General features: G+C 40.5%; 1 protein-coding gene across 4 annotated transcripts in view; it reads right to left on the bottom strand.

Moving 5' to 3' along the window:
• The window catches only part of palm1a (paralemmin 1a), a 61,191-nt gene extending 37,282 nt beyond the window's left edge, over window positions 1-23,909 (bottom strand). Inside the window, exons 1-2 of one of the 4 annotated variants that reach the window (XM_017714264.2) lie at window positions 23,341-23,909; window positions 711-756 (exon numbers count right to left, since the gene is read on the bottom strand). In XM_017714264.2, coding sequence (XP_017569753.1) covers window positions 711-755 — 45 coding nt within the window. In that variant the 5' untranslated portion in view covers window position 756; window positions 23,341-23,909. The remainder of the gene's footprint in view (window positions 1-710; window positions 757-23,340) is intronic. The other 3 variants (XM_017714263.2, XM_017714265.2, XM_017714266.2) reach the window with 3 other exon arrangements.
• Window positions 23,910-25,409: the final 1,500 nt, after the last annotated feature.

Genomic DNA, 25,409 nt, shown 5'->3' with positions numbered 1-25,409 from the left:
TTTCCCCAAGTAGTCTAGATATCAACTTTGCATTTTTATATGTAAATTTGCATGTAGAAACCCAAATTCTTGGCTGTCTGTCATCAGACTTCAAATAGGAAGAATCTGTATGTTTATTTCTTTATATATTTTTTTTCCACATGCACCTTTGTGATAGCCAAATCAATACTGCTTGGGAGCGCTATGTCCTTTCAGTTCCTTCCTGCAGGGAGCAGAGTGTGTAGAAGGCAGAGTGAGGATGGGGTTGGGGGCTGTGTGTATACAAAGTTTTGGGCGGTGCTGAGAAAAACATCACTGCAGGAGTCCCCCCTCTGGCACCAGGGAGAAGGATGTGGACATGTAGACGTGACTTTATACACGCTACTATTTACTTGCTGTTAGACCTAAAGAGGCCTGGGCACAAACATTAGAGGTTGAAGCACTCCTGATGACCAATAAAATTACTTAAAAGTGACCAACTCATATTGGAGCAAAATTTAAAGCATAAAAAAAGTTTTCTGTTGTCCCAAACATATGTGACTTTTCTGTGAGGGTTAAAAAGCAGTAGCTTCAGCCCAAAATTATAGAAGCGAAGTTTAGGACATGTCTTGGCTGAACGACTCTGTTCAAGAGGGAAAATTGTGTAAATGATTTTTGTTCAAACTCTGATTTGGCAAGGGGGGTTCATTCTGGGGGTCTGAGAGAACATGTGGCATGAGCGTCTGACTTACTGCTATAGCCTGGAGCCTCTCCTGCTGTGACAACGCCTCAGACATCCTGCCAGAGAAAGAGAGAGAGAGTGAGTGTGAGAAACATCTTTAAGGGAGACAATGGAGTGAGAGAGAAGCTGTGTTTCCCTCACTAAAGCAATCTGCTGTGTTTTCACTGCAGCATCCGGAGTTTCTGTGCATTTTCAATAATGCAGAAGAGTCTGAATGGGGAGGCATTCAGTTCCTTCCTTTTGCCTAAATTCGATCCAGTTTCATTTTGCACACCAACATGGACACACATTAGCACTATTTCAGAGTTTCTTGCTCAACAGTTAATGCTTTCTTCCTGTAGTGGGTGGATTGCTCTGATACTGATACATTTACTCATACTCAGCCTGATGTTAACATTTGATACCAGCTCATACTATGTGACATAAGCCAACTGTACTCTGCCACACTGATGAACAAATGACTCAAGCTGGTAATGAACGGGGGTCTGCTCACACAGAGTTACTAACAGTTGGACACAAAGTCGGTCACTTTATACATTCTGCCTTGGTAGATTCTCACCAGGAATACACTGTGCAATTTTGGCCCATTTTAAACCCACGATCACAACCACTTCCCCAATATGAGTGGAGACTATCAAAAGGTAAAAAAGTCAACATTAACTACCAAAGTCTGTCTGTGCTTTAGTTTAGACTTTACTCTGTTTATCTGAATGGAAATATAAATGTTAACATGTTGATTTTCTCTAAACCAGTCGGTAGAGAGACCGAATTGTCCTACTTTTAGTTGTGATTATTTGAAAAAGTCAGTAGACAGAGGTGTCTGAAGAGGCTGACTTCACATAAAATGAACCAAGTGTTTTCGTACAGTTTGATTAGCTACAAAACAATATTTATAAAACTGCAGTGTTTGTTTCAACAACATGGAACGTGAGCTCTTTGGATGCATTGGACTCAGATATGATTACCGCTGTTACTGTGCAACAGAAACTGCTGTTGAAAGAGACAGACAAGGAGTGGAGATCAAAACTATGAAACATACTTTACTTATAGCTGTACAGAAGCGCTTATCTGATGTGGAACAGAGCTCGCTTTTCTCTACAGCAACAGCAGTCGATCCAATGTAATTAAAGTAGCATAGCTAGCTAATGCATTTCATTTTACCTCTCAAAATCCCAGGCTTATTACATACTAAGGCTTACTATTTAGTAACTACAGGGACTTCAGTGGTTAAGCTATTATAAGGTTATAGAAGTGTGTAATAAAACTTAGATTTGAACAATGTAATGTAATGCTAGATTTTAATGATTTAACTGTTAGAGTACATTGCACTCCTTTACACCAACAACTACTTCATTCAAAGCATGTAATTCAGTATGGTACTGGACTTGGCGAGTACTGAAAAACATGTACTCATCACATAATAAATGTCACCATTTTGGCTTTTTCATGAAATTTGATTCATTAAGTTGAGACACTTGCAGCCGTTATGGCTGTGTCAACCAGCAAATGTTAACAGATGCTTAAAAGACTGACTGCTAACATACACACAACTATAATTTGTAAGTATTACATAATATAACTAGAATATGTCATACAGAATAGTATATGATGTTTGAAAATTGGAAAAGTCAAACAAAGACAATAAAAATGCTGCAAATATGTAAATCACAGCTGACTTTATAGTGAGAACGATAGTGTTTCAAAAAATACGAGCTACTCATTTGAGTAAATGAATGTGTTGCATGCATCTTTGTATTTGATCTGTTTTGTGTTAGTATCAGTTTGTACAGAAATAACTTTATTAGCAACTCAGAACATACAACTAGGTACACAAAAGTTTTAACAATGTAGCACGAGCCTCACACTGGAGCTGTCAAATATGGCCTTCAGGCGTTGCTGGAATTTGGCAATTATAAGCCATTCATGCTCTTAGCTTAGAAGCTGTGGAGCCTTCTGGCTTGTAGAGTGAGTGTCCACTCACTGTCCACTCTATGAGACACTCCTACCTTGTCAGTCAGAGATGATAGCTCACCTGCTTCTGCACAGTTTGTGTTGGTCATCCTCTAGTCCCTTCATCAGTGGTCACAGGACGTTGCCCACAGGACGATGTTCCTAGACATTTTTGGTTGGTGGACTATTCTCAGTCCAGCAATGACACTGAGGTGTTTAAAAACCTCAGCTGAGAAATGATACCACCCAAATAGTACTTTCTCTGTGAGGGTCCATGGGGGTCCTGACCACTGAAGAACAGGGTAAATGGGGGCTAACAAAGTATCAGAGAAACAGATGGACTACAGTCTGTAATTGTAGAAGTGCAAAGTGCACCTATATAGTAAGTGGAGCTGATAAAATAGACAATGAGTGGAGAAACAAGGAGGAGGTCATAACCTTATGCCTGATCGGTGTATATACACATCACATTATCTGCATTTATTTGTGTCATACCAATATAGCGATGATAAAGTCAAACCTTGAGAAGAATTTCATCCAGTATATCGGATGAACCTGTATCACCCACTACTACTACCTCCTTCATGGCAATCTATATAGTACTCTACTCCCTGTATTTTACAGCAGAGGAGGCACAATTCTCTCAGCACAGGGATGTGGGGATGAACTGCACTGCAGCACTGAATTATTCACTATTTCTTGGTTGTAATTTCAGCCTCATGTGCAAGAAATATCAAAAAGATTTACAGTCTCAGTAATTGTGTCCTCTTATACAGCCCAGCTGTGAATGTTTATACTGTATGAGAGTTCCACAATATATTATGCTTCATGGTGTTTAACTCTGAATAGCATCACAGCTACATCCAAATAAATTCCAGCTGAATGTAGAAGCATCAAAAAGATGGCACAATCCGTTAGAGAGAAAAGAGAAACACAGATCTAGACAAAAGGTAACATGAATTACTCATAAGAGAGTTCTATCACAGCATTTTTGGCTGAGTAAGCAACTCTGCAGGCGCTCTGGAGGACATCGCAATATTCCTTACAGCATTTGAGCAATGCTCATTTTACTCTGTCTACAACAGCAAGGGCTTGGAACATTACATGACTGAACATACAGTCAAGTAGGCCCTGTTTTTGGTGTTAGATACCATCAGCTAGATACCAACTAGTGAATGTTTCACACCAACATCAGCTCCCTGAAAGAAGGTTCTCCTCCTACAGTTAGTGATAGTCCACAATGGAGATCTACGCGGGACTTTTTTCAGTCCTGCTCCTGCCCATTCCTGCAGAATTTCATCCTGCTCCTGCAGCTGTGGTTGTTGGACTGAAGGCTCTGCCATCTCTGTAAGCTACGGGAATTTGCATGTTGTTCATGTGATTGGTTGCTTCACATCTCTTTAGAAAGATTTCATTCTTTTTCTCTGTTTTACTGTTCTCATTATATATTTCACCTAAATTATTTAGTGATCTTTTTACTTCCTCTAGGCTATTCATTAATTTCCAGGATTTCTCTTCATCTTCATGATGAATCATCATTCACTTCATCGATTATCCTCCAGTGCATCATTCACTACAGAGTACTAAACTGCCTCTGGAAGCAACATCAGCACAAAAACTGTGCATGGAAAATGTTTCCGTGGCTGAGTGGCTACACACAAGCCTAAGGTCACTATGCCCAATGCCAAGCATCAGCTGGAGTGGTGTGAAGCATGCCACCACTGGATTCTGGAGCAGTGAAAGTATGTTCTGTGGAGTGATAAATCTGGCACTATGTGGCAATCTGGAAAGCTTTTCCAGAAGCCTTTCCATGCACATGGTCATACAGTGTAGTATCAATACATACAGGCACATAACCACTGCCTGTAGAACTCTGTGAAAGGGTCTTGGTATTTGTTTCCTCCTCTGGCACAAAGAGAAACTGTCCCACATCCACTGAACATGTAAAACCCCATGATATTAACTTGTTTATCATCCCAGCCCTAAAAACAGCTTACTTCACAATTCTGTTCTGCTTGAATAAAAAAGACTGAAAACTTCATTTGATGAAACAAAGTTTGCTTTCTGGGCAACAGCTTGCAACCAATCGTTAAAAACTGCAATATACACTCACTGGCCACTTGTTCAATTGCTTAACACAAATAGCTAATCAGCCAATCACATGGCCGCAACTCAGTGCATTTAGGCATGTAGAGGTGTACAAGACAACTTGCTGAAGTGCAGACCGAGCTTCAGAATGGGGAAGAAAGGTGATTTAAGGGACTTTGAACGTGGCATGCTTGTTGGTGCCAGACAGGCTGGTCTGAGTATTTCAGAAACTGCTGATCTACTGGGATTTTCATGCACAACCATCTCTAGGGTTTACAGAGAATGGTCTGAAAAGGAGAAAATGTCCAGTGAGTGGCAGTTGTGTGGGCGAAAATGCCTTGTTGATGTGAGAGGTCAGAGGAGAATAGGCAGACTGGTTAGAGATGATAGAAAGGCAACAGTAACTCAAATAACCACTTGTTACAACCAAGGAATGCAGAACACCATCTCTGAATGCACAACATGTCGAACCTTGAAGAAGATGGGCTACAGCAGCAGAAGACCACACCAGGTGCCACTCCTGTCAGCTAAGAACAGGAAACAGACTACAATTCACTCTGACTCACTGAAATTGGACAATAGAAGATGGAAAAATGTTGCCTGGTCTGAAGAGTCTCGATTTCAGCTGCGACATTTAGATGGTAGGGTCAGAATTTGGTGTAAACAACATGAAAGCATGGATCCATCCTGCATTGTATCAATGAATGTTTCCAACACCTTGTTGAAAGTATGCCACAAAGAATTAAGGCAGTTCTGAAGGCAAAAGGGGTCCAACCTTTTACTAGCAAGGTGTAAAGTGGCTAGTGAGTGTATGTCACATTTCAATACCAAGCATATCACTAATTTTTAAGTACAAAAGAATTTTGTGACTTGTATCATAATTTTGTATTGTGAGGCCTGTAGTCGCTTGAAGCAACATTAAAACAGCTGAAGTCAGTAACTTTATGCTTAGTATACGAAACTTGGACTACATGACAAAAAGCCTATGCCTGATCTATGCCTGATCTATGGAAGCCGAGTGACCCTTCACATGCATACAAAATATGAATATGCGCTACAATCACTCAGTAGCTTGAATAGGTTTTGCCAGAATTCTGCTTGTGGTCAAAGCTACAAAACAATGCCTCTGTGGATAGACCACGTGGTTGGACCAGCTATATTAATAAAAGGAAAAACACCAAAATAATCAAGACAAGGGATGTCCAGGATCAGGACTGGGAATCACTGCATTAGAAGAAGCAAAACAAAATTGATCCCAGACCTGGATTCTGACACCCTGCTGCTCTAACAACGACAGATGCGCACACCACCCTCCCACTTCTCTGTAAGGGGCTGCCGTAACTTTCCTAAAAGGACTCCAGACAGGCTGTCTGAGCCTCTGGACTCCAGCCTCACTGGGACCGAAGGTCAGATCTTTTGAAAGATGAGGAGGTTCACCACGAGGGAGAAGAGGAATGCGTGGATTCTGCCCCTGCCCTGCCCTGCTCCCCGACACCCTGCAGACCGCCATGTGTTTCCCATCCAACCACCCCCCCTCCCACATGCTCCCAGCACCCCTCTACATATAACACACACCACTTGTACAAACAGGAGACAGGCATGAATGAGTGTAGAGAAGAATAAAGCACTACAACACTGTTCTTGGTAGGCTGCTGTGTCCAAATCAGTGTCCTGTCTTTATTTAACACACCATACGCATACAGTCGTACAGTCTCAGTGCTCCTGGCTGAATGACATGTTTTGCTGACTTTCACTTTGAAAATCAACAAAACATGTAACTGGATCAGGGTAGCACTGAGAGATTAATCAATCATTCTTATTACTGAATTGCAATTTGACAGTGCAATTTTCAAATCAAAAGGGCTGCAATGTTAAATGAATGTTAAGTGAATTGACTATAGCTATGCCAGTCAAAAGCAATTAAACCAGGAGTAACTTCCAAATTTCAAATGCAATATTATGGTCTTCTTGGCCAAAATAACAGGCCTGTACCTTAATTTATGGAAATTAAATATTAATTATACCTTCTATCACAGTCGCAGTATTGGGCAGAAAAATTGCAATTTGACATTTTCCCCAAAATTGTTCAGCTCTAGACCAGGGGCGCCAAACTTTTGCATACAACTATAATAACACATTTGACACAATCATCATATTATACTGTTTTTTCCATGTATAGAGTATTAGAACCCAGATAGCACCATATACCAGTCCATATGCTTGATAAGGCCAGCACCCAGCTGACTGTCAAAGCCACTGTCGGTCCACCCAAATTATTCTGCATGCAAGGTCTAACTCATTTTTAATCTTATATTATTATCAAATATTACAAACAACTGAGAGACAAAATATGGACTAGGCCTAATTTAAATGATTTTGTTTAAAATGTTGTTGTTGACCTTGTGCAAAATTAAGATTATTTCCAAACCTAATATGCAAAGGAAAAGAAAGGAAAGACATGAAGGAAAAATAAGTATGTGTGAGTGGAAAATCTATGAAAATTAGCATTGTGTCTAATACTCTGCTTAACCGTCACTCGGAAAACTGAGCAAAAAGCCAGTGGGCCACCAGCTGTGCCATAAGCAGGCGTACAGTGCGGCCTAATATCCTCTTGTTATCTGGCAAATATTATATCTATATCATCTATATAAACAAATCTAAATATCTATATCATCATAATAAGCCATCTAAGAGGAGTTAACCATTTTAAAAAGATATTTTTAGTGCAAGATCTTTTTAAATAGTGTAAATATTTAGGTTTAGAGTGACAATGAAATTAATTGAAAGCAATTTTCACATGAATGGCCCATTCATTATTTTGTCCTGGGTCCATAAGATCCCAGTTAAGCCACTGGGTATCACAACTGGTATCAGAATACTACATGTTAAATGACTGTACTGGATAGAAAAGAAAATCAGATGATCAGGCACCCTTAGCACCAGCCTCAGTGCTTACGGTCCTCAGCGCTCGCCCTATTTTACTGTAATCAGGTGCTAACGATCAGCGTCACGCTAAGCTGCGCCTGGCTGATGCAGAACACACACAGGCTGGCTGGCTCAGGCGCGCCCACTCAGCACATTTCACTCCCGGGATGACATGACAGGATGCAATACAAAACACTGCAGAGCTCGGCCGGCCAGCTCAATAATGCACACAGCTGCCACAGCAAAAACAGCAGCCCTTACAAAAACGAGCCCACTCAGTACCCTAACAGCAAACAGGGGACGCAGCGCAGCTCTTTTTCTGCAGCGATGCGTTGAGGGTTAGTGGGTCAGAGCCGTCGCACTGAATATTACATAACGTCACATCGTTCACTGGTGCAGTCAGCATCTTGGCCACAGTCTGCTCTTCTGAGAGACAGTCAGCTGCAGACTAGGACTCATTCAGGAAATGAAGATCATATGTCTCCGAGCGTCCGAACGCTAATTCCCTGCCTGTCACATGCTTATTAGCTACAACAGAAACAAAGGCAGGGTCTCAGGGCTAGTCTGGTCATCAGGCACAGGGAGGTCACTCCAGCACAACAATACACATTTGATGGAACAAGCTTGTTTGACAAACTGTAATGTTTCATGTTGACCGTGTTTTATCAAGATGTTTATTAGGGCTGGGCAATATATCATCTTTCTCAGTGTACCATGATATGGACAAAACATAGTACCGCCCTTCAGTATCAGTGAAATTTTAACAATACATTTGATAGATAAGTGATATACTCATGATGTAATGCCCATAAAAGTGATTTTTCTGTTGTTGTGTTTAGCTTTTTAAATTCTGTCTTTTGCATATTACTTTCATAAGTCTTAAATAAATATTACATTTAACATTTATAAAACTTGACATTCCCTTTTATGCTTAAAAAAAACAGAACAGTCCAATTAAAACAAGCTATCCCAGTAAGACATTCATTTTTAGAGCAGTACTTAGAAAGAAAGAGTGTACTACCTTTATTAATGTCAGCATTCATTCTACTAATGCTAAGTTCAAGTTTTTTTGTTAAAATTGAAAGAAGGAGCATTAGTGAGTTAGGAAAAAACAGGCCAAAATATGGTATCTATGCATGGCTGTGAGTTGCCCTGTAAAACCTGAAATAATAATATGAATGTTAGATGTGTCTGGTCAGAGTTCACAAGAGTTTTTTGGACCGCATTGTACATCTTTATGTATTAATGTCACCACACACACTCAAAAACAAGGTCCAGGTCAACAATTGGCTCTCAAAATCAACATTATACTGATGAAGATATGATGACAATAGTAGACAATTCTCCAACATCCTCCAAAGACATGTCCAAATTTCGACTCTGTGAGTACGCTTTCAATGGGCTCACATTCATCTGATTCATTCCCTCAAGCAGGGGTCTGAAACACATTTGACATTACAAAATGTTCTGCAATTAAAATGTTGCGTGCAATTACACATTTTAACCACACCAAATCCCCAAATCTTGTTTAGTGCAGCTTTAAATATCATCTCATACAGTGGTGCTGTAATACATTTGTTAAATATCCTTATAAAGAAATTTATCCACATCACCTAGCCTTTATATATATATATATATATATATATATATATATATATATCCATCCATCCATCCATCCATTATCTAAGCCGCTTCTCCGTCAGGGTCGCGGGGGGGTGCTGGAGCCTATCCCAGCAGTCTTCGGGCGGAAGGCAGGATACACCCTGGACAGGTCGCCAGTCCATCGCAGGGCAGACAGACAGACACAGACAGTCACTCACACACTCACACCTAGGGGCAATTTAGCATGTCCAATTGGCCTGACTGCATGTCTTTGGACTGTGGGAGGAAACCGGAGAACCCGGAGGAAACCCACGCAGACACGGGGAGAACATGCAAACTCCACACAGAGAGGACCGCCCGGCCGGGGAATCGAACCCAGGCCCTCCTTACTGTGAGGCGACAGCGCTACCCACCATGCCACCGTGCCGCCGTGCCGCCCTTTTTTTTTATATATATATATATATATATATATATATATATATATATATATATATATATATATATATATATATATATATATATATATATATATATATATATATATATATATATATATATATATAGAGAGAGAGAGAGAGAGAGAGAGAGAGAGAGAGAGAGAGAGAGAGAGAGAGAGAGAGAGAGAGAGAGAGACCTGGCCTGCCCTTTAATGTGGCCTATGGGGCAAGGTTGGCCCTTGAGGATGTTTGATTTGATTTGGCTCTAACCTTCACCCCATACGTCATGAAAAAGTAAATATAGTTTTATATTACATTTTTATTTTCCTTTTTAAAAATTGATTTAAAACCTACCTACCTTATTCATTAATAAATCATTTAATCTTTTGGACCTAAGCCTTCCACAAACATTGCACCTTGGCCATCCAAAGCAACTACATATAATGATCTGTCCAAGGGTATTTAAGTGCACAGTTAACTGTACAAGGTGTCAGTATTCAAATACTGAAATCAGCATTTGTGTCAGAAAAAAGAAAAAAATATACAGGGTAACAATTCAGTGAGGGGATGATTTTACGTCTTCTGTTTTAATAGGAATATTTGTCTGTTTTACTCATATTTGCAAATGAAGCCATATTTGAGCTGCATTAGTAATGTGTAGATTAGCAGTAGATTAGTAATGTGCCTGAAAGTAATTGCCTGAAAACCTTGTCAGGGGCAGTCGTGGGCTGGAGCTTAGGGAGCTGGCCCTGTGACCGGAAGGTTGCCGGTTCGATCCCCAGGGCCAACAGTCCATGACTGAGGTGTCCTTGAGCAAGACACCTAACCCCCAACTGCTCCCCGGGCACTGTGGATAGGGCTGCCACTGCTCTCCGCTAGTGTGTGTGTGTGTTCAATAGTGTGTATGTGGTGTTTCACTTCACGGATGGGTTAAATGCGGAGGTGGAATTTCCCCGGTTGTGGGATCAAAAAAAAGTATCACTTATGTGAGGAATTATTCACACCGGATTGCAGTAGTCTCATCATGAACTTGAGGATTAAGGAATTGGGTGCAACCAAGCCTCATTTTAGCTGTTAGCCTTACCTTGCTGCAAAAAATAAAATTTTCTGCTACTATGATGTTGATTTAAATAGGATTAATATCACTGAGGGAGCTCTGAGTTCAGCGAATTATGGAAGAAAAGTATTACTTAGCCTGTAAAAACTACAGACATGACAGTGCTGGATTAAACTCACAGACCTTGTTGGTAATCACTCAGATTACAGCACTGCTTTAGTGAATTACTGTGCTAATATAAAAACACAAGTGCCTCAACATGAGCGCAGTGCAAGGGACGTGTTATTGAGGACATCTGAGAAAGCAGTGGAGCTTTTTTGCTAACTAGACTATTAGCTATTAGCTGATGTTTGCTGGGACCAGAAACAGTGAAAACACATTTCATTAACAAAATAACAAATTAGCACAGCCACTGAGGAGAAAATACCTCAGTAGAAGTTGTGGGGCAGTTGTGGGCTGGAGTTTAGGGATCAAGCCCCGTGACCGGTTCGATCCACTTCATGGATGGGTTAAATGCGGAGGTGAAATTTCCCCGTTGTGGGACTAATAAGGGTCACTTAATCTTAATAGAAGATATCTCCTCATTAGCATCTAACACTGTACCAGTTTGCCCTGAGATTAGCTCATTAGCTTATCTGAAGGGGCTTCTCTATTCCTCTGTAAGATACCTAATCTTTGTACTACAGAATTTTGTTAGCTTGCTAACGCCACAGCCTGAAAAAAGAAAGCTTACAGTCACATGTTTTTTGGCCATGTTTTAGTTGTCAAAGACAACCGTTGTAAGAGGTAACAGTGCTTCTCATTTCTTGGATGAGGCCATCTATGACATATGTTGTGTCTTAGAAAGAATCTCTGCTGTGTTCCAGAGGAAACTCAACAGTCAGTGACAGAATACACAAACCATGTCGCTGTTCTAAATCATATTTTCAGTCTGCACGTGCAAATTCAGCACAACATTCGGATGCTAACTCCCCACCTGCTGCACACTCAACTAGCACGAACAACAGCAGGGTCTCAGGGCTAGTCTGGACATCAGGTCACTACTGCGCCACAGTACACTGTTCAAGTACACTTTGCGTAAAGCAATCCTCATTCAGAATAATCGTACATCAAGATTTTAAACATATGAAAAGTGTGCAAATGGAAAGTCCATCCACCATCATAAAATGACGGACAAAACCCAAACATCAAACACAGCACTGTGTTTTACATAGAAAAGGCTTTAGGATTTATTGAATAAAAAGACGCAGCTTAAAATAACATGACAGTGCTGCAATGTAGTATGTACTTACTTCTACCACATATTATTAGCCAAAGTTAACAAATATATAGTTGTATATTGTATGGATCAGCAAAACTCAAAAATAATTTAAAACAAAACCTCTTAATATTAACTTACATTGAAAGCTACGGACAATTTTGCTTTCTCCTCAAAAGTTACTATTTTGGAGATACCTGTTTTTCATCTGGACAGTGGCGATTTAAGGCCTGACTGGGGCTAGCCTTCATATTCACATAAAGTCGATAGCTCGCAACTTTTAATTTTTTGTTATGGGACTAATGACATAGGCTAACCTCTATATCTGCAGGCTATAGCTTAAGGGTACACTCAACAGAAGAAACATGATGTTAAAAGACTCAGGTGTAGCCTAGCTTAGCACTGCATCATGTGGCTAAACATTCTAGTTGTGACTGTGCTGTAAACTACATTTAGAATGATTTCATTTCTGTTGTATCCCTTTAAACAACAGCTCTGCCACTATCGGTTAAAATGAAGTTGAAATTAGTTGAGAAGTCGAGAAGTTGAAGTTGACTTGAAAACCCAGAGTTGCGCATCAGTGTAGCGCTAGCGGAACAAGTTGCATAGTTGCAAATTGCACCTGCCTATTCAAAAACCAATAATTTTTCGGAAATTAAATGACCTTGTTAACCAAAAGCGTTAGTCGAACATTTATGCTTTTGTGTGTCAACACTTAATAGGTCAATCATTAACATCTCTGGCAGATGTTAAAATGGCAAACAACACTAAAACAAAGAAAAACAAAGCTGGCCAAATACATGCTCATTTGTTTGGCTGTGGTTGATATTCAGGTGAAAAGGCTGAACAAGAGCCTGGCCACTTCCTATTTCCCTTATTATATCAAAAACATGACTGAAAAACAGCAGAAGAAGCTAAACGGCTAAAAATAAAAATATTAAATAGTTTCTAATCCCTCTCCAGAATTCCCTTTAATTTTAGGAAGTAGAAGGATCTACTTCACTAAAAAAAAGTAAAGAAAAACAAGTAAGTTGTTTGTTTTTTTTTCTACAGCAACAGGATGCTAGCATTACCGCTATTGAGTTCTGATTGGCTGGCAAGTGGAGCAGCTCATTGGCTGTTTGCGCTCACTGACGTAATGGACGTACATGAGGCGCCGTTTTAATCTCCTATAACTCGAGTTTAAAAGCTCTAAAAATATAACAGTGGTGTTAAAATGTTTCATGCTGTTCTGTGTTCAAGATATGATTATATTCTTTTATCTTAAAAATGTTTACCTTAAAAACTTTGATTTTACTCAAATGCTCCATGTTAACCCATTCATTTTGGACTCACTCAGGAGTGCCCTCTAGCGTTTGAGAAACCCGGATAACATTACAGAGTGGTAATCCTCCTCTCTACAAGTTCTCTGGCTGAACATCCTCTGTTACTTGTTTAGCTGTCATGGGCCTGCACACTGAGACAGAAGGCTAGCTAACACTTTAGCTGATTCCTAGAAGATGTGAACAGTGATAAATCTGTATTAATCTCGTACAAAACATAAACCCACAAAATCCTTGAATCTTGACCGAGATTCATGTTCGCCTATTGAGGTCATTTCTCTTGCACCACTATGTTAATGATGTAACATGAACTTGGCTAACCATTCAGTCAACCAGCTAAACTGACCATGAAAACATGTTGCTGTCATTCTAGGGCTGCACAAATCCTGTCTCCTTATCTGGCATAACATCACAACATCTTTGGGCCAACCATCATAAAAGAGGACTAAACTATTTGTTACAAAAATGAAATGTGGAATATTTTGATTTGGGAACAAGTATTCAAGTACTCGTTCACAAACACCAACAATTATTCAAAGCCTGTGAAATGAAAGGGCTGGGAAAGGATCTATGTCACAAAATCTGCAGAGACAACTATGGTAGATCTATCAAAAATCAACAGGAAGGCCACATTTACAGCAAATGACCAAAGGTTGGCCCATTTAGGACATCTGTCAGCTGATTTATCTTCCCACAACATAAAGCACATTCCTAAAATGTAGCCATTACGAATGATGTATGCAAACCTTCCTATGCATCCTTTTATACAGGACATATGCAGCACTGAAGTTTAGTTTTCACTTGACACTATAGAAGCATGTCAAAAATAGTGGGTTTAGTGGGGCATGATGATTGGTTGGTTGGTTGGGCATTGCCCCACTAAGTGATGTCCTGATGTCAGGCCTGATCTATAGTTATCTCAGTACTTTTAGCTCTTATCTTGACTACGAAGAAACAATGCTGGCATTGGGCCGATTTTGACAAAGTTCACATAAAACCACCATAACGGAACAATTTTATTTATTGGTCTATCAAATTTTGATGAGACCTCAGATAAAAAGTCTCACAGAGAGTTTAAAATTTAGAAAAACAAATCAAAATGCTGAAATCTGCATATGAGAAATGTACTGTTACCACACCAGAGCTCTTAGTGTTTGCTTACAGTGATTATAGCTTCTGCTACTTCAACTTCAGCAGAAGAAAACAGCTAATTCATGAATTTCACAAACATAGTGGGTGACCATGTCCTGGGGTCATGCAGAAACATATGTAACCAAAGAGAATGTAATTCTCAACTGCTTTTGAGGTTTCAAACCACATTTTTTAAAATGAAGAACATCTTCTGTCAATTAAGCTTCTATCAATGCTCTCGGTGTCAAACAGCCTCTGGAAAAGCAGGAATTCATGGAATTTCTTTTGCCTTTAGAAATCATTTCAGACACGCAAGTGAGCTAAAACAGATGTTTTTCCACTCAACTCAGCTTGCCCCCCAACCTGAACACTGTCTTCTCACTTCTTTCTTGCCTTTCACAGTAAGTTAATTTCATGCCTTTCAGCAGATTTCTACAAGACGGCTGCTTTGAGCACGGATAAGGAAAAGCATGGAGAGTGCTGGAGGAAGAAGTGACAAACATGTGACAAAAAGTGGCTCTGAAAAGCCTGCGATGCTTTCTGTATTCTGGGAGAGTGCTCTATGAGGACATGCCAAAAAGTTTGATGCAGCATAGGAACACTGTTAAAGTGCCACTCACCCTCCAACTCACAAGGTATAATGTCATATGCCAAATACAGTTGTAATATTACATGTTTAATTGATTTTCTAACTGGAAATAAATGCATAATATAAATATTTGATACATAAATCATCTACAGGGAACAAACTTATATAAATTTGGCATTTTTTGAAAAGTTTGGTATGGTGCACCCAAATATTTGCATACAACTGTATATAGAAGTTGAGCTACAAAACATTTTTGGTAACATCACAAAAAGATCATCAGCAGGTTAGCTCTCATCATTCTTGTTGAAGTTATAATGTGTATATGTAAAGTATATCAGTTCTAGAGGCACAGTAACAAAAAAGGCTCAAAACTAAAGGATAAAAAAATTCTCTGTTTTAGTACATAAACTTCATAAGTAGACCTCAGTAAAAAATGAAATACAAAAAAGTAGGTTATGGTCCCTTTAATATGACCCATATACAGTCAGTGTTAATGGCCCAAAAAGACTTAAAAGAGGAGGGAAATCACAGCACGAACGGAGAGCCTTGCATGTTTTCGCTCTCATGTTTTACAAGCACCCAAAACTGTAGCAGCTCATAAAACAGGCCCACTAATAGCAACAATGCTGCAAGTATATGAACCACCACCCAGCTAATTCCCTTAGTATGCAATGTCTTCAGGTTGCACTTGAATGCGTAAACTATATTAAAACAGGCTGAGCAAAACTGACGTCTCAGTATCACAACACTACTGCTTATGTAGGTGGAGCTGAGTGTAGATAAGCTGCAAAATGTCAGTGGCATTTACAAAAATGGAGCAGTACCTTGTAATGTACCAAGTCTGTGAGCAAATCTCAATTTAAAAGACTTGGAATAAAACAGAGAGGACAATGTCCTTCCTAACGTACAGAGTGTCTCATTTGCTCCCAACCAAGAAAGGAAAGCAGTAATTGAATTTAATTAGTAGCATTTAGTATTCTCTTGGTGACCTCTAGTACATCTTTTTTTTTAAACACTGTTTAGCATTCTCACATATTTTGTTTAAATGGCTCATCTGGTAGAAAAAATAGCGATATTAATACCAAATTAATACCGATACTGGTGTCAGGTGTTAGCCCAGTACCATGATCATGTGCTGGCATGAGAAAAAAAAGAACTAAAACACAATACCAACATCCAGTACTACCTGATGCCATGTGACGTAGGCCGAGTGTATGCTGCTGCTCTAATGAAAAATGATAACAATTTGCTCATACAAAGAAGTGTTGCTGAAGCTATGGTGGTCGGATACACAGTCACTGGTCACTTTCAACATGCTGTCTTGATAAATTCCTGCCAAGACTACAGTGTGAGATTTTAGTCCATTTTTAAACACATACAATCAATCAAAACCACTTCCCCCGTACATGTGAACACATGTAGGCTAACAAAACGGAGGTGAAAAAGAATTGCGAGATTCTATTCTACACAAGATTTCTGATATTGCATATTGTATGGCATGATTTAGAAGACTACAGCTCAACCAGCCAAAAAGATTCCAACAAAACTCAACAAATGGGCTTCTTGGAAGCATCAGTCTCGGATGTGATTCCTGCTGTCACTGTGCCATAGAGACTGTTGGTGAAAGAGTCAGATGAGGATCAAAACTATGAAACATACTTTACTTACAGCTGTACAGAAGCGCTTTTCTGATATGGAAAACCCTGGTCTTCTCCACTGCAACCGTACTTGATCCATGGTAAATAATTTAACCTAGCTTGCTAAATCGTTTCATTTCAAATCAGCTAGAATTTAAAGATTAAATTGCTCAGGTACATTTGACTTTTTTTCCTAACCACTACTTAAAACAGTAAAACACGTACTACTCGTACTAGGTTTACAAAAAATTGCATCAATGCAAAAAAACACAACTTTCTACTTACCCTTGCCAATCACCCAAGTAATGTTTAGAGTAATTTAGCTTCTGTAGTTTAGTGCTGGAGCTACAAAGCTAATGTCACTAACTATATACCCAAATCTTTTCTGTAATTACATCTCCAAAACTTCTCTCAAAGCACATCCAGGTCATCGTTAAGGTCACACAGACTTGCAGACGTGCTTTTAGGCACAGTATGATGGAGGGAGGTTGTGCCAAATTCTGACTCCCCTTCATGTGCGCACACATCATATAAGCATACAGAGTCCAGATTATATTCATGATTTCTATTGTTTCTGTTGTTAAACGTATATTTTCAGTCAGCTTTTAGCACAACACACAAAAGACTGCACCATTCAGCTAAACTCATATCAACTCATACTGTGCCCTAAACAAAGACATGGATGCTCCCTGGCTGTGCTTTGAATAGGTTAAGAGAAGAGATGTATTTACAGAAAAACTTGGGTGACTATTGTCTTTTAGCGTTCATTAGCAACATTAGCCTTGTAACTTTAGTAACATAAATAAATAAAAATAAGCAGCAAAAATAGTGACTCCAAAATGTCTTGTGTGATCAACTACATCTAGAGTAAGTGGCAACTGCAAAAACAGTCTACTTTGAATTTGGCATGGTTGTGATGTCACAACAACATACTACTTGTAGCCTATAAGGCAAAGCAAGAAAAACAGCCTGTTTAATCCTAAGGGATAAACAGAGGTTAGAAAATACATAAAAATGATAGTATACAAACCCACACAAGTGGACTTTAATATTTTAAAGGCCCATATTGTAACTCTAGAGAATAACAATGAGTGACCAGCAAACTTGCACTAAAATCAATCACTCAGGGTCATTTAGCGAACGTGTTGAACAGGATGAACTTGCCTTCCTTTAGTTCCAACAACTGGATCAACATCTGCTCACACCTGTCAGCCCCAGAGGCTGCAGTGGAGAAAGATGAGGTTAAAAGGAAGTGAATGAACTGGTGCAAACCCAACATGCAGGCAGCTGCATTCAGCCAGTGGTTAAATAGACGATTTGGTTGCATGTTCAGCAATGCTATGGTGAACTTGATGCTCTGGGCGAAGCTAAACTGTTTGGTCATCACTATCAATATCATTTAGATTCCGCGTTTGTGTTTCTCTCCAGTCCACAGCCCAGCAGTGCAGTACAATGAGCCCAGCACCATCAGTCTAATGAGCCGTCCCCTAATAATGTCATCACAAATGAACAGAATAAACCTTACTCAGATGTCAGCACTCTATTATTATTAGAATCAGGTTTTAAAGGGGAATTCCACTTATTTTTCAACACTGGCATAATTTGCATAATTCGATCATTAATATGTAAATAAAGTCATTCAGAGAACTGATGTGAAACGCCCTGTTCTACAGGAAGTTGTACATCTAAAAGATGTCTAAAGGCTCCCTCACAGAAAGTTGCCACAATTGAATGGTTATGAATACACTGCCTGATGCCTGAGACATTGTTTTATCATAGCTTTATCATGGCCTATAACAATTAAATCCATTCATGAGGTGTACATTTAAGGCATCCCAATCCTCAAAGAAAACATTTTTTTCAGATTTACAAACATTTTACCATCATTATAAATAAAATTAAACATATGTAGGTTCATTGGTCATTTTGGATTGTAAATAAAACGGCTATATTTCTGTTGAAGACATTGCGACCCCTGGTTCCTATCACCATCAGTGTAGAGAAATCGGAGGTGGTAAATTTCGTATTTAACATCAAATCACTTTGAATGACTTCATATCTCAATGACTGAATAGTTCAGAAATTTTGAAAAATCAGAAGAAGGGGCCTCTTTGTCATATCACATGAGATTCATACTGGGCCTTTACCAGTATGTAAAGAAGCGAATGCCTCATATGACTGTCAGCATGCTTGCCTGGAGTCTGTAAAAAGTTCAATGAGTATCTTTCATTGGTGATTGTCCATACATAGTATACACAGTGCCCAATTTAGAGGGCCCATATCTTTCTTTTGTTCCTCTGTTTTACATCCCTCCTCCAGTCCCCATTCAAGATCCACTTATAGGTATGTGGTCTGTGTGGTTTAATGTACCAAAAAGTGCCATAATTCTTTATTACATGACTGTTTTCCAACCTTCCTTCCAAATTCCCTCCAATCTGTTTTTGTTACTGTGCCTTTGCAGAGGATACATGTAAATGCCCTCTATTCTGTTTGACTACCATGCAGTGTGCCTCATTAAAAAACAGCCTGGGTAAACACTCCTTATAACCTCAGTGTGAAAGGATCTGGCTAAACTACTGTAATCTGATGGAGATGGATGTGTGTAAATGTGTTGGATTTTGAGACATCACTAAAACAATCAAGTCAAATTGGGATTTTACACCTTTGCTTCCATAAATGGACCGTACAGACTGGGATGCTTTGAAATTTACACAATGTTTATGTATTACATCACACTCTTGTTTTTTAAAAAGTCAAGAAAATTAGGCTCTTTATGATCTGGGCCCTTTAATGATCATGTTTCGCATTGTTCCTAGACCTTGTGCGTAACATAACCACCGCTGACTACTCTTCACTGCAAAGGCATAGCAGCAAAGCCCTGGGGCATCAACTAATAGACCTTCCACTCACTGACTTACAAGCCTGTTGAAGACTGCATATGCCTGCAGGCTCAATACTACCCAGTGACCTTGGTCCAAGCATGAAAATGGAACTAGTGGCCCGATAGAGTCTTAGCCCTCCTTTACATTAGAAGGATGGACAATGGAAACCCATTTAGCCTCTGAGAGAGGGGAACTATGGCTGCTGGGATGAGATATGAAACCAGTGGCAACACAAACACAGGCCATCCACCACCAGTGCAGAACAATGGTGTACAGTATTATTCTGTGTTTTATTTTTTAGCAAGATTTATTAGACAAACAAAAAGCAAAGACATTACCATTTGTTTATTTGACTTTACTCAAAGCTCATAGTTAATGGGCTATATAAAGACACTGCTATGGAACAAATAGACTGGAGGGTAGCCTAATATATTCATGTACCAGCAAAATGAAATCACCCAAAATTAAAATAAATAAACTGCTGATCATGTATTATAAGTAAATATTCTCTTAAAAATCCATAACTTGCACCTTAGGCATTGCTTAGTCATAGCAAGAATAAGTTGAACTTCTATGAAATTTTATTTTTGCTTCACAATTTCTTTTGGGACGGCACGGTGGCGTGGTGGGTAGCGCTGTCGGCTCACAGCAAGGAGAGCCTGGGTTCGATTCCCCAGCCAGGCGACCAGGGTCCTTTCTGTGTGGAGTTTGCATGTTCTCCCCGTGTCTGCATGGGTTTCCTCCGGGTTCTCCGGTTTCCTCCCACAGTCCAAAAACATGCAGTCAGGCCAATTGGACATGCTACATTGCCCCTAGGTGTGAGTGTGTGAGTGACTGTCTGTGTCTGTCTGCTCTGTGATGGACTGGCGACCTGTCCAGGGTGTATCCTGCCTTTCGCTCGAAGATTGCTGGGATAGGCTCCAGCACCCCCCCCCCCCCCCCCCCCCCCCCCTAAAAATCGGCAGGAAAAGTTCAGTCTTAGAATCTGATTGGACTTTTGGCTTCTCACAATCCAAATAGTTACAAACTATGAGGTCTGGACTTTATCCTTTTCTCACTAAGGGCTTCTTGACAGCTGCACATCCTTCCAGATCTATGGCTATTTTTCATATGCGAAGCAAGAGCGGAGCTTGATTTTCATTTGATGGTGGTCTGCCAGGTCTTGCACAGTCGACAGGAGTCCCACTTTCTCTACATTGTGTAATCATTTTTTGAACTCTAGTTTTGGAAGCTCCTCACTTACTTGACTTTGTCCTTGCAAGTGGATTACCATATATCTAATCTTCTCAGAATGGCCATTCTTACAGGTCTTGATGTTTGCACAGCACTATGTCACTAGCTTCTCTGAGACCTACCCAAATGTGTCAGAATAAGCTGCAAAATGAGCATATAGGCCCACCATAAGATTCAAGAGTTTTGTATTTTTGACCTGCTTTTTTGGAGGGTCTATATTTCTGATGCAAATGTGCTTCCGTTCAAACAAGCTTTTCAGTGAAGTGACCATTCAGGGTTTGTCACAACACTCTTCACTGAAGCGGAAGAATGCTGGCAGTTTCTATAGCGACCTCTCCCACAAATCACTTCCAAAGAATAAGTCATACAATATGAGGGACAACACAAACAACTAATTTAACCTTCTTGCAGACAGTCAATGACAACGAAGCACTTTATGAGCACACTACAGTGCTTTAAGCCATTAGCTTTAACTCAGTACATCATTAAGAGCCATATATAGTATACAATGCTTTGCTTTAATCCAACGTACTTGTTAAGCCTAAAGGAAGAACAAGGGAATCTGGGAAGATCTTAAGCATTTGATGTGGTGCAGATCACTCACAGGTAAAAGCGAGAGAGGCTTCAGATGAAGGGAACTTTGCAGGCAAGAAGGTGTCAGTTGCCAGGTCTCGGTGCACAATCTAGTACCAGCTATGGTCGCCAGCCCGGATTTGACAGCACCAATTCTTTTAGGAAGTATGGAAGGCTACTTAACACCAGGGCTGACTGGCTGACATTACGATCTGATTCATGATTTACCTTATTAAAAATCTTTCATAATGTGTCTTTAAAATGTAATGACACAGCCTACATGGTTCCTCAGCAAGGACTGCAGCAGGCAGACAAAACTACCTCACTGTGCTAGACCTCAAAGAGGCTGAGAGGGAGGCTAAAACCACCTCGGCCCCTTCACTCTCCAGTAGTCACTCCAGGAATCCCAACCAAAGGCCCTGCCCAAATCAGATAGCACATGCCTGTCCATTAGTGATGGGAATACTCAGGACTCTGTCCAACATCCACAGCAGTCATAAATGACTGCAATGAAGACTTCAATAGATAAGAAAAGGGGTATGAAATGATTTGAAAATGAGTTTACAATTTTCTTAGGAGGCTTAGGAGTCGGCCTATGTAGAGCATTGTGATGACGGACATGGAATGTGTTTTAGGTTTCTGACCAGCCAAGTACTTTTGGACTGTACAAATTAACCCACATATCTTAAATATGTTCTAAACAGTCTAAACGTCTTCCCATCACTCTCTCACACCATTAAACTGACCCACATGGAATGTTTCTTTCCTCAGCAATGAAAGCACATATGATGATGATGATGATGATTATCATCATCATCATCATCATCATCAAGTACCAGTTAACATTCTAGAGATCTTGTCTTTCTCTCCTCAGCCCCAGCCATGTTAGAGTTGCCGCTTGGCTGTCAGCAATAAAGAAGAAGGCCCACCTTCACACATGCAATGCCCTGACAAATGCTTAACACCTGGCTGCCTACATACTTTAAAAAATGGTTCTTCAAGAGTTCTTTAGTAAATGAAACAGTTCTATTTAGAACCATGAGTTGTATATAGAACTATTTCATGCTTCATGGTTCTTTGCATGGTGAAATGGCTCTCCAGATTAATGGAGAATGTGTTGTATATGGTTCTATATAGCACCATTTTCAAAAGGGTTCTAGGTAAGAAGCATATACAACATGTTCTCCATCAACCTGAAGAACAATTTCACCAAGGAAAGATGCTTTTAGGCATTGAAATAGTTCTATTTTGAACTCATGGACCATTGCTTTTATTGAAGAACCATCTTTTTTAAATTAGATGGATCATTTCCCACCCAGAGTAGGGCCTAAACTAGTATAAAAGGATGCAAAAATGGTAGAAAACAACATGGGAATCCCAGAGTGCATGAATAATGAGGCATTTCGAAAGCAAAAGTAGCTTAAAGTTCATGGCTAAAGGCCTGTAGTTTCAACACAGCTGCATGGATCACATGAACCCCTGCCTTACTGACATTACTGCCCATCTGAGTGCTGCCCATTCCTCTCCCTCTCTCCATCAGTCACAGACAGTCTTCAGTAGACTAAATTCAAAATCACGCCAGACACAACAAATCCAACCCAAAGCTTTGACTAGCCCTGTGTTTTTAACAGCAGAAGGGCTGAAGAGAAACAGAGCATCGTTTAAACACGCAGCTGGATAGCTCGAATGAGGCGAGGCTGAAGTTGGTTTCCTATTCGCCAGCTTCTTGTTCGAATTGCCCGTTCCACCTTAAATGGTGCAGCAGTTCCATTACGTAGCCCCAGGCGCCGCAATGGAACTGCTGCACCATTTAAGGTGGAACGGACAATTCGAACAAGAAGCTAATTTCAGCTTCGTATGGATTCATCCTGCAGGTGTGGCACTAGAATGCAGCTCTCCCCCAAAAAGAGGGGTCATCTCAACATCCCGAAACCCAGGAAATACAACAGCACGTACTTACTCTGCAGTGTCCAGATTCTCCCCAGCTGCTGCCCAAGGGTAAAATGGCTTAAGTGGCTTGTCTGCTTCTTGCGTGTGGTTGTCTCTCCCCTGCGGCGTGGCGTGGCTTATCAAACGTGCAGCACCATCAGCGTGGGTCTCGGTGTCCTCTGGGCGATCACACTCCACAAGCCGGAGCAGGACAGAGCCGCGGTGACTGAGCGCAGCTCCAGAAGCGCAGTCCTCCTCCTCCTCCGCCTCGGTTCCGCATGGACAGTGGGTCGTGTCCCTTTTGTCCGGCACCCGGTCGTTTCGGGGTGTGTGCGTGTGTAGACCTAAGTGTTGATGTATGGGGAGGGTGTTTCATCCGCCCTGCGAGTGATGAAAGGCGAGCATTAGACGCCCCCTCATGGAGGTGGTGGGGTGGGTGTTTTTGGGGGAGAATGAAAGGCAGAAGCTTTGCGTAGACGCAGCTGTTCAAAATCGAGCCAAAGGAAAAATAACAAGGAATGAAAAAGATGAGATGCTTGGTTAAATGTGACTTATTCTCCCGTAATTCTTGCCTCAACTGAGTTTGACTGCATTTTCCAATTTGCTGGCACCCAGATGTAGTGCAGTGTTTATTTATTTGTTTATTTATTTATTTATTGCATTAACACTGCAGCCTCTGTTCATGACAACAGGAATATTATGTGGGTAATTTCTCCACCTAGTGGCAACTTTGTGTAAGTGCACCTGTACCATAAGGGAGGGTCCTGCTTTGTAAATGCTATTTTTCACTGTCATAGAAAGAATGTATTTTTCTTTTTTTTTGCCTTTCCTTTCCTTTTTCTGGGAAAGCTTCACGCTAAATGCTGTGGGGGTTTTATTGCTTTCAGCCACAAGAGCATTAGTGAGGTCAGGTGGGTACTGATGATGAATTATTGTATTGGATGGAGCTCCATCACTCCAGAGAACACAGACCCACAGCTCCACGGGCTGATGCTGGGAGGTTTTATGCCCCTCTGGCTGATGCTATCTAGGCATGGTGACTTTAGGCCCACGTGCAACTGCTCCAAAACGTCTCATTCTATGGGCAGTGCATTTCTGTGGTGTGGGCAGTTCAGCGTCAAGTAGCTGAATTCACCAATTAGAACAGGTGTTTGGATACCTTTGGACATCTAATGTAATTATGATAGTTTATTAAATATATATATAAATATAGTACTGCTGCATGGTTGAAATCTCTCCATTCTGCCTTTAGATGGAGTACGCAACCAGCAGTGATACTGTCTTACCCTACCCTTATCATTGTATTATAGCAGGATGCAAAATACAGCCATAATCAGACGGTGGGATGTGGTTTAGGTTACATGAATCTAAATAATAGGGTTACAAGAACAGATAGAATGGAATATTTGCTGTGGACTTGCTATGAGATTTCATGCTGGTTTATACTGGTCTAGTGCTGGTTTAGCTGGTCATCCAGCATGGTCATTCTGGTTGACCGCCATACCAGCATCCAAAGCACAACATATGATATTTTCCTAATGACCAGTATATTAACTTCTATTGCTACTGACCAGCATGCCAGCATTCAAAACAACATATGCTGGTTTTGCTGGAGGCCACCGTAAAAGCATTTGAATCAACCACTACAGTGCTGGCTGAAACTGTACCATTCATCCTGAACTGTAGAATGGCCAATGTCTTTAAGTCATTCTATAGGCTATGCATAATGCTTTCCCTGTCAAGCAGTAGCACCCTGCGCTCTCACAGCGGCTAGTTCACAGCTGTGAACCTTAAAGGAGGAGATGAAACAGTCAGCACTATCAAAGGCTGTGGTGAATTCATGCCGAGGCGCAATCCCATCAAAGGCCCTCCCACCCAACCACGGCTAGGCTTTCTTAAAAAAATCTGGCTGCCGTTGCACTGCTTGACATTTGAGCACTCTGCTTTCCAGAGAAATGTGTTCACAGCGTGCTAGCACTGCAAGGCTGGACATTATTAAACGTGTAGCAGCAGAAAATGTTCCACTATGTCTCAGATAGATGTACAGATGTGTCAGACAGAATAAACCTTAGGCTTCACAAAGCAGCCTCAAACCA

Source organism: Pygocentrus nattereri, chromosome 15 (genome assembly GCF_015220715.1).
Source record: "Pygocentrus nattereri isolate fPygNat1 chromosome 15, fPygNat1.pri, whole genome shotgun sequence".
NCBI classification, from domain to species: domain Eukaryota; kingdom Metazoa; phylum Chordata; class Actinopteri; order Characiformes; family Serrasalmidae; genus Pygocentrus; species Pygocentrus nattereri.
Note: the sequence above shows the minus strand (reverse complement) of the source record. Positions and strands in the feature narration are given on the sequence as shown.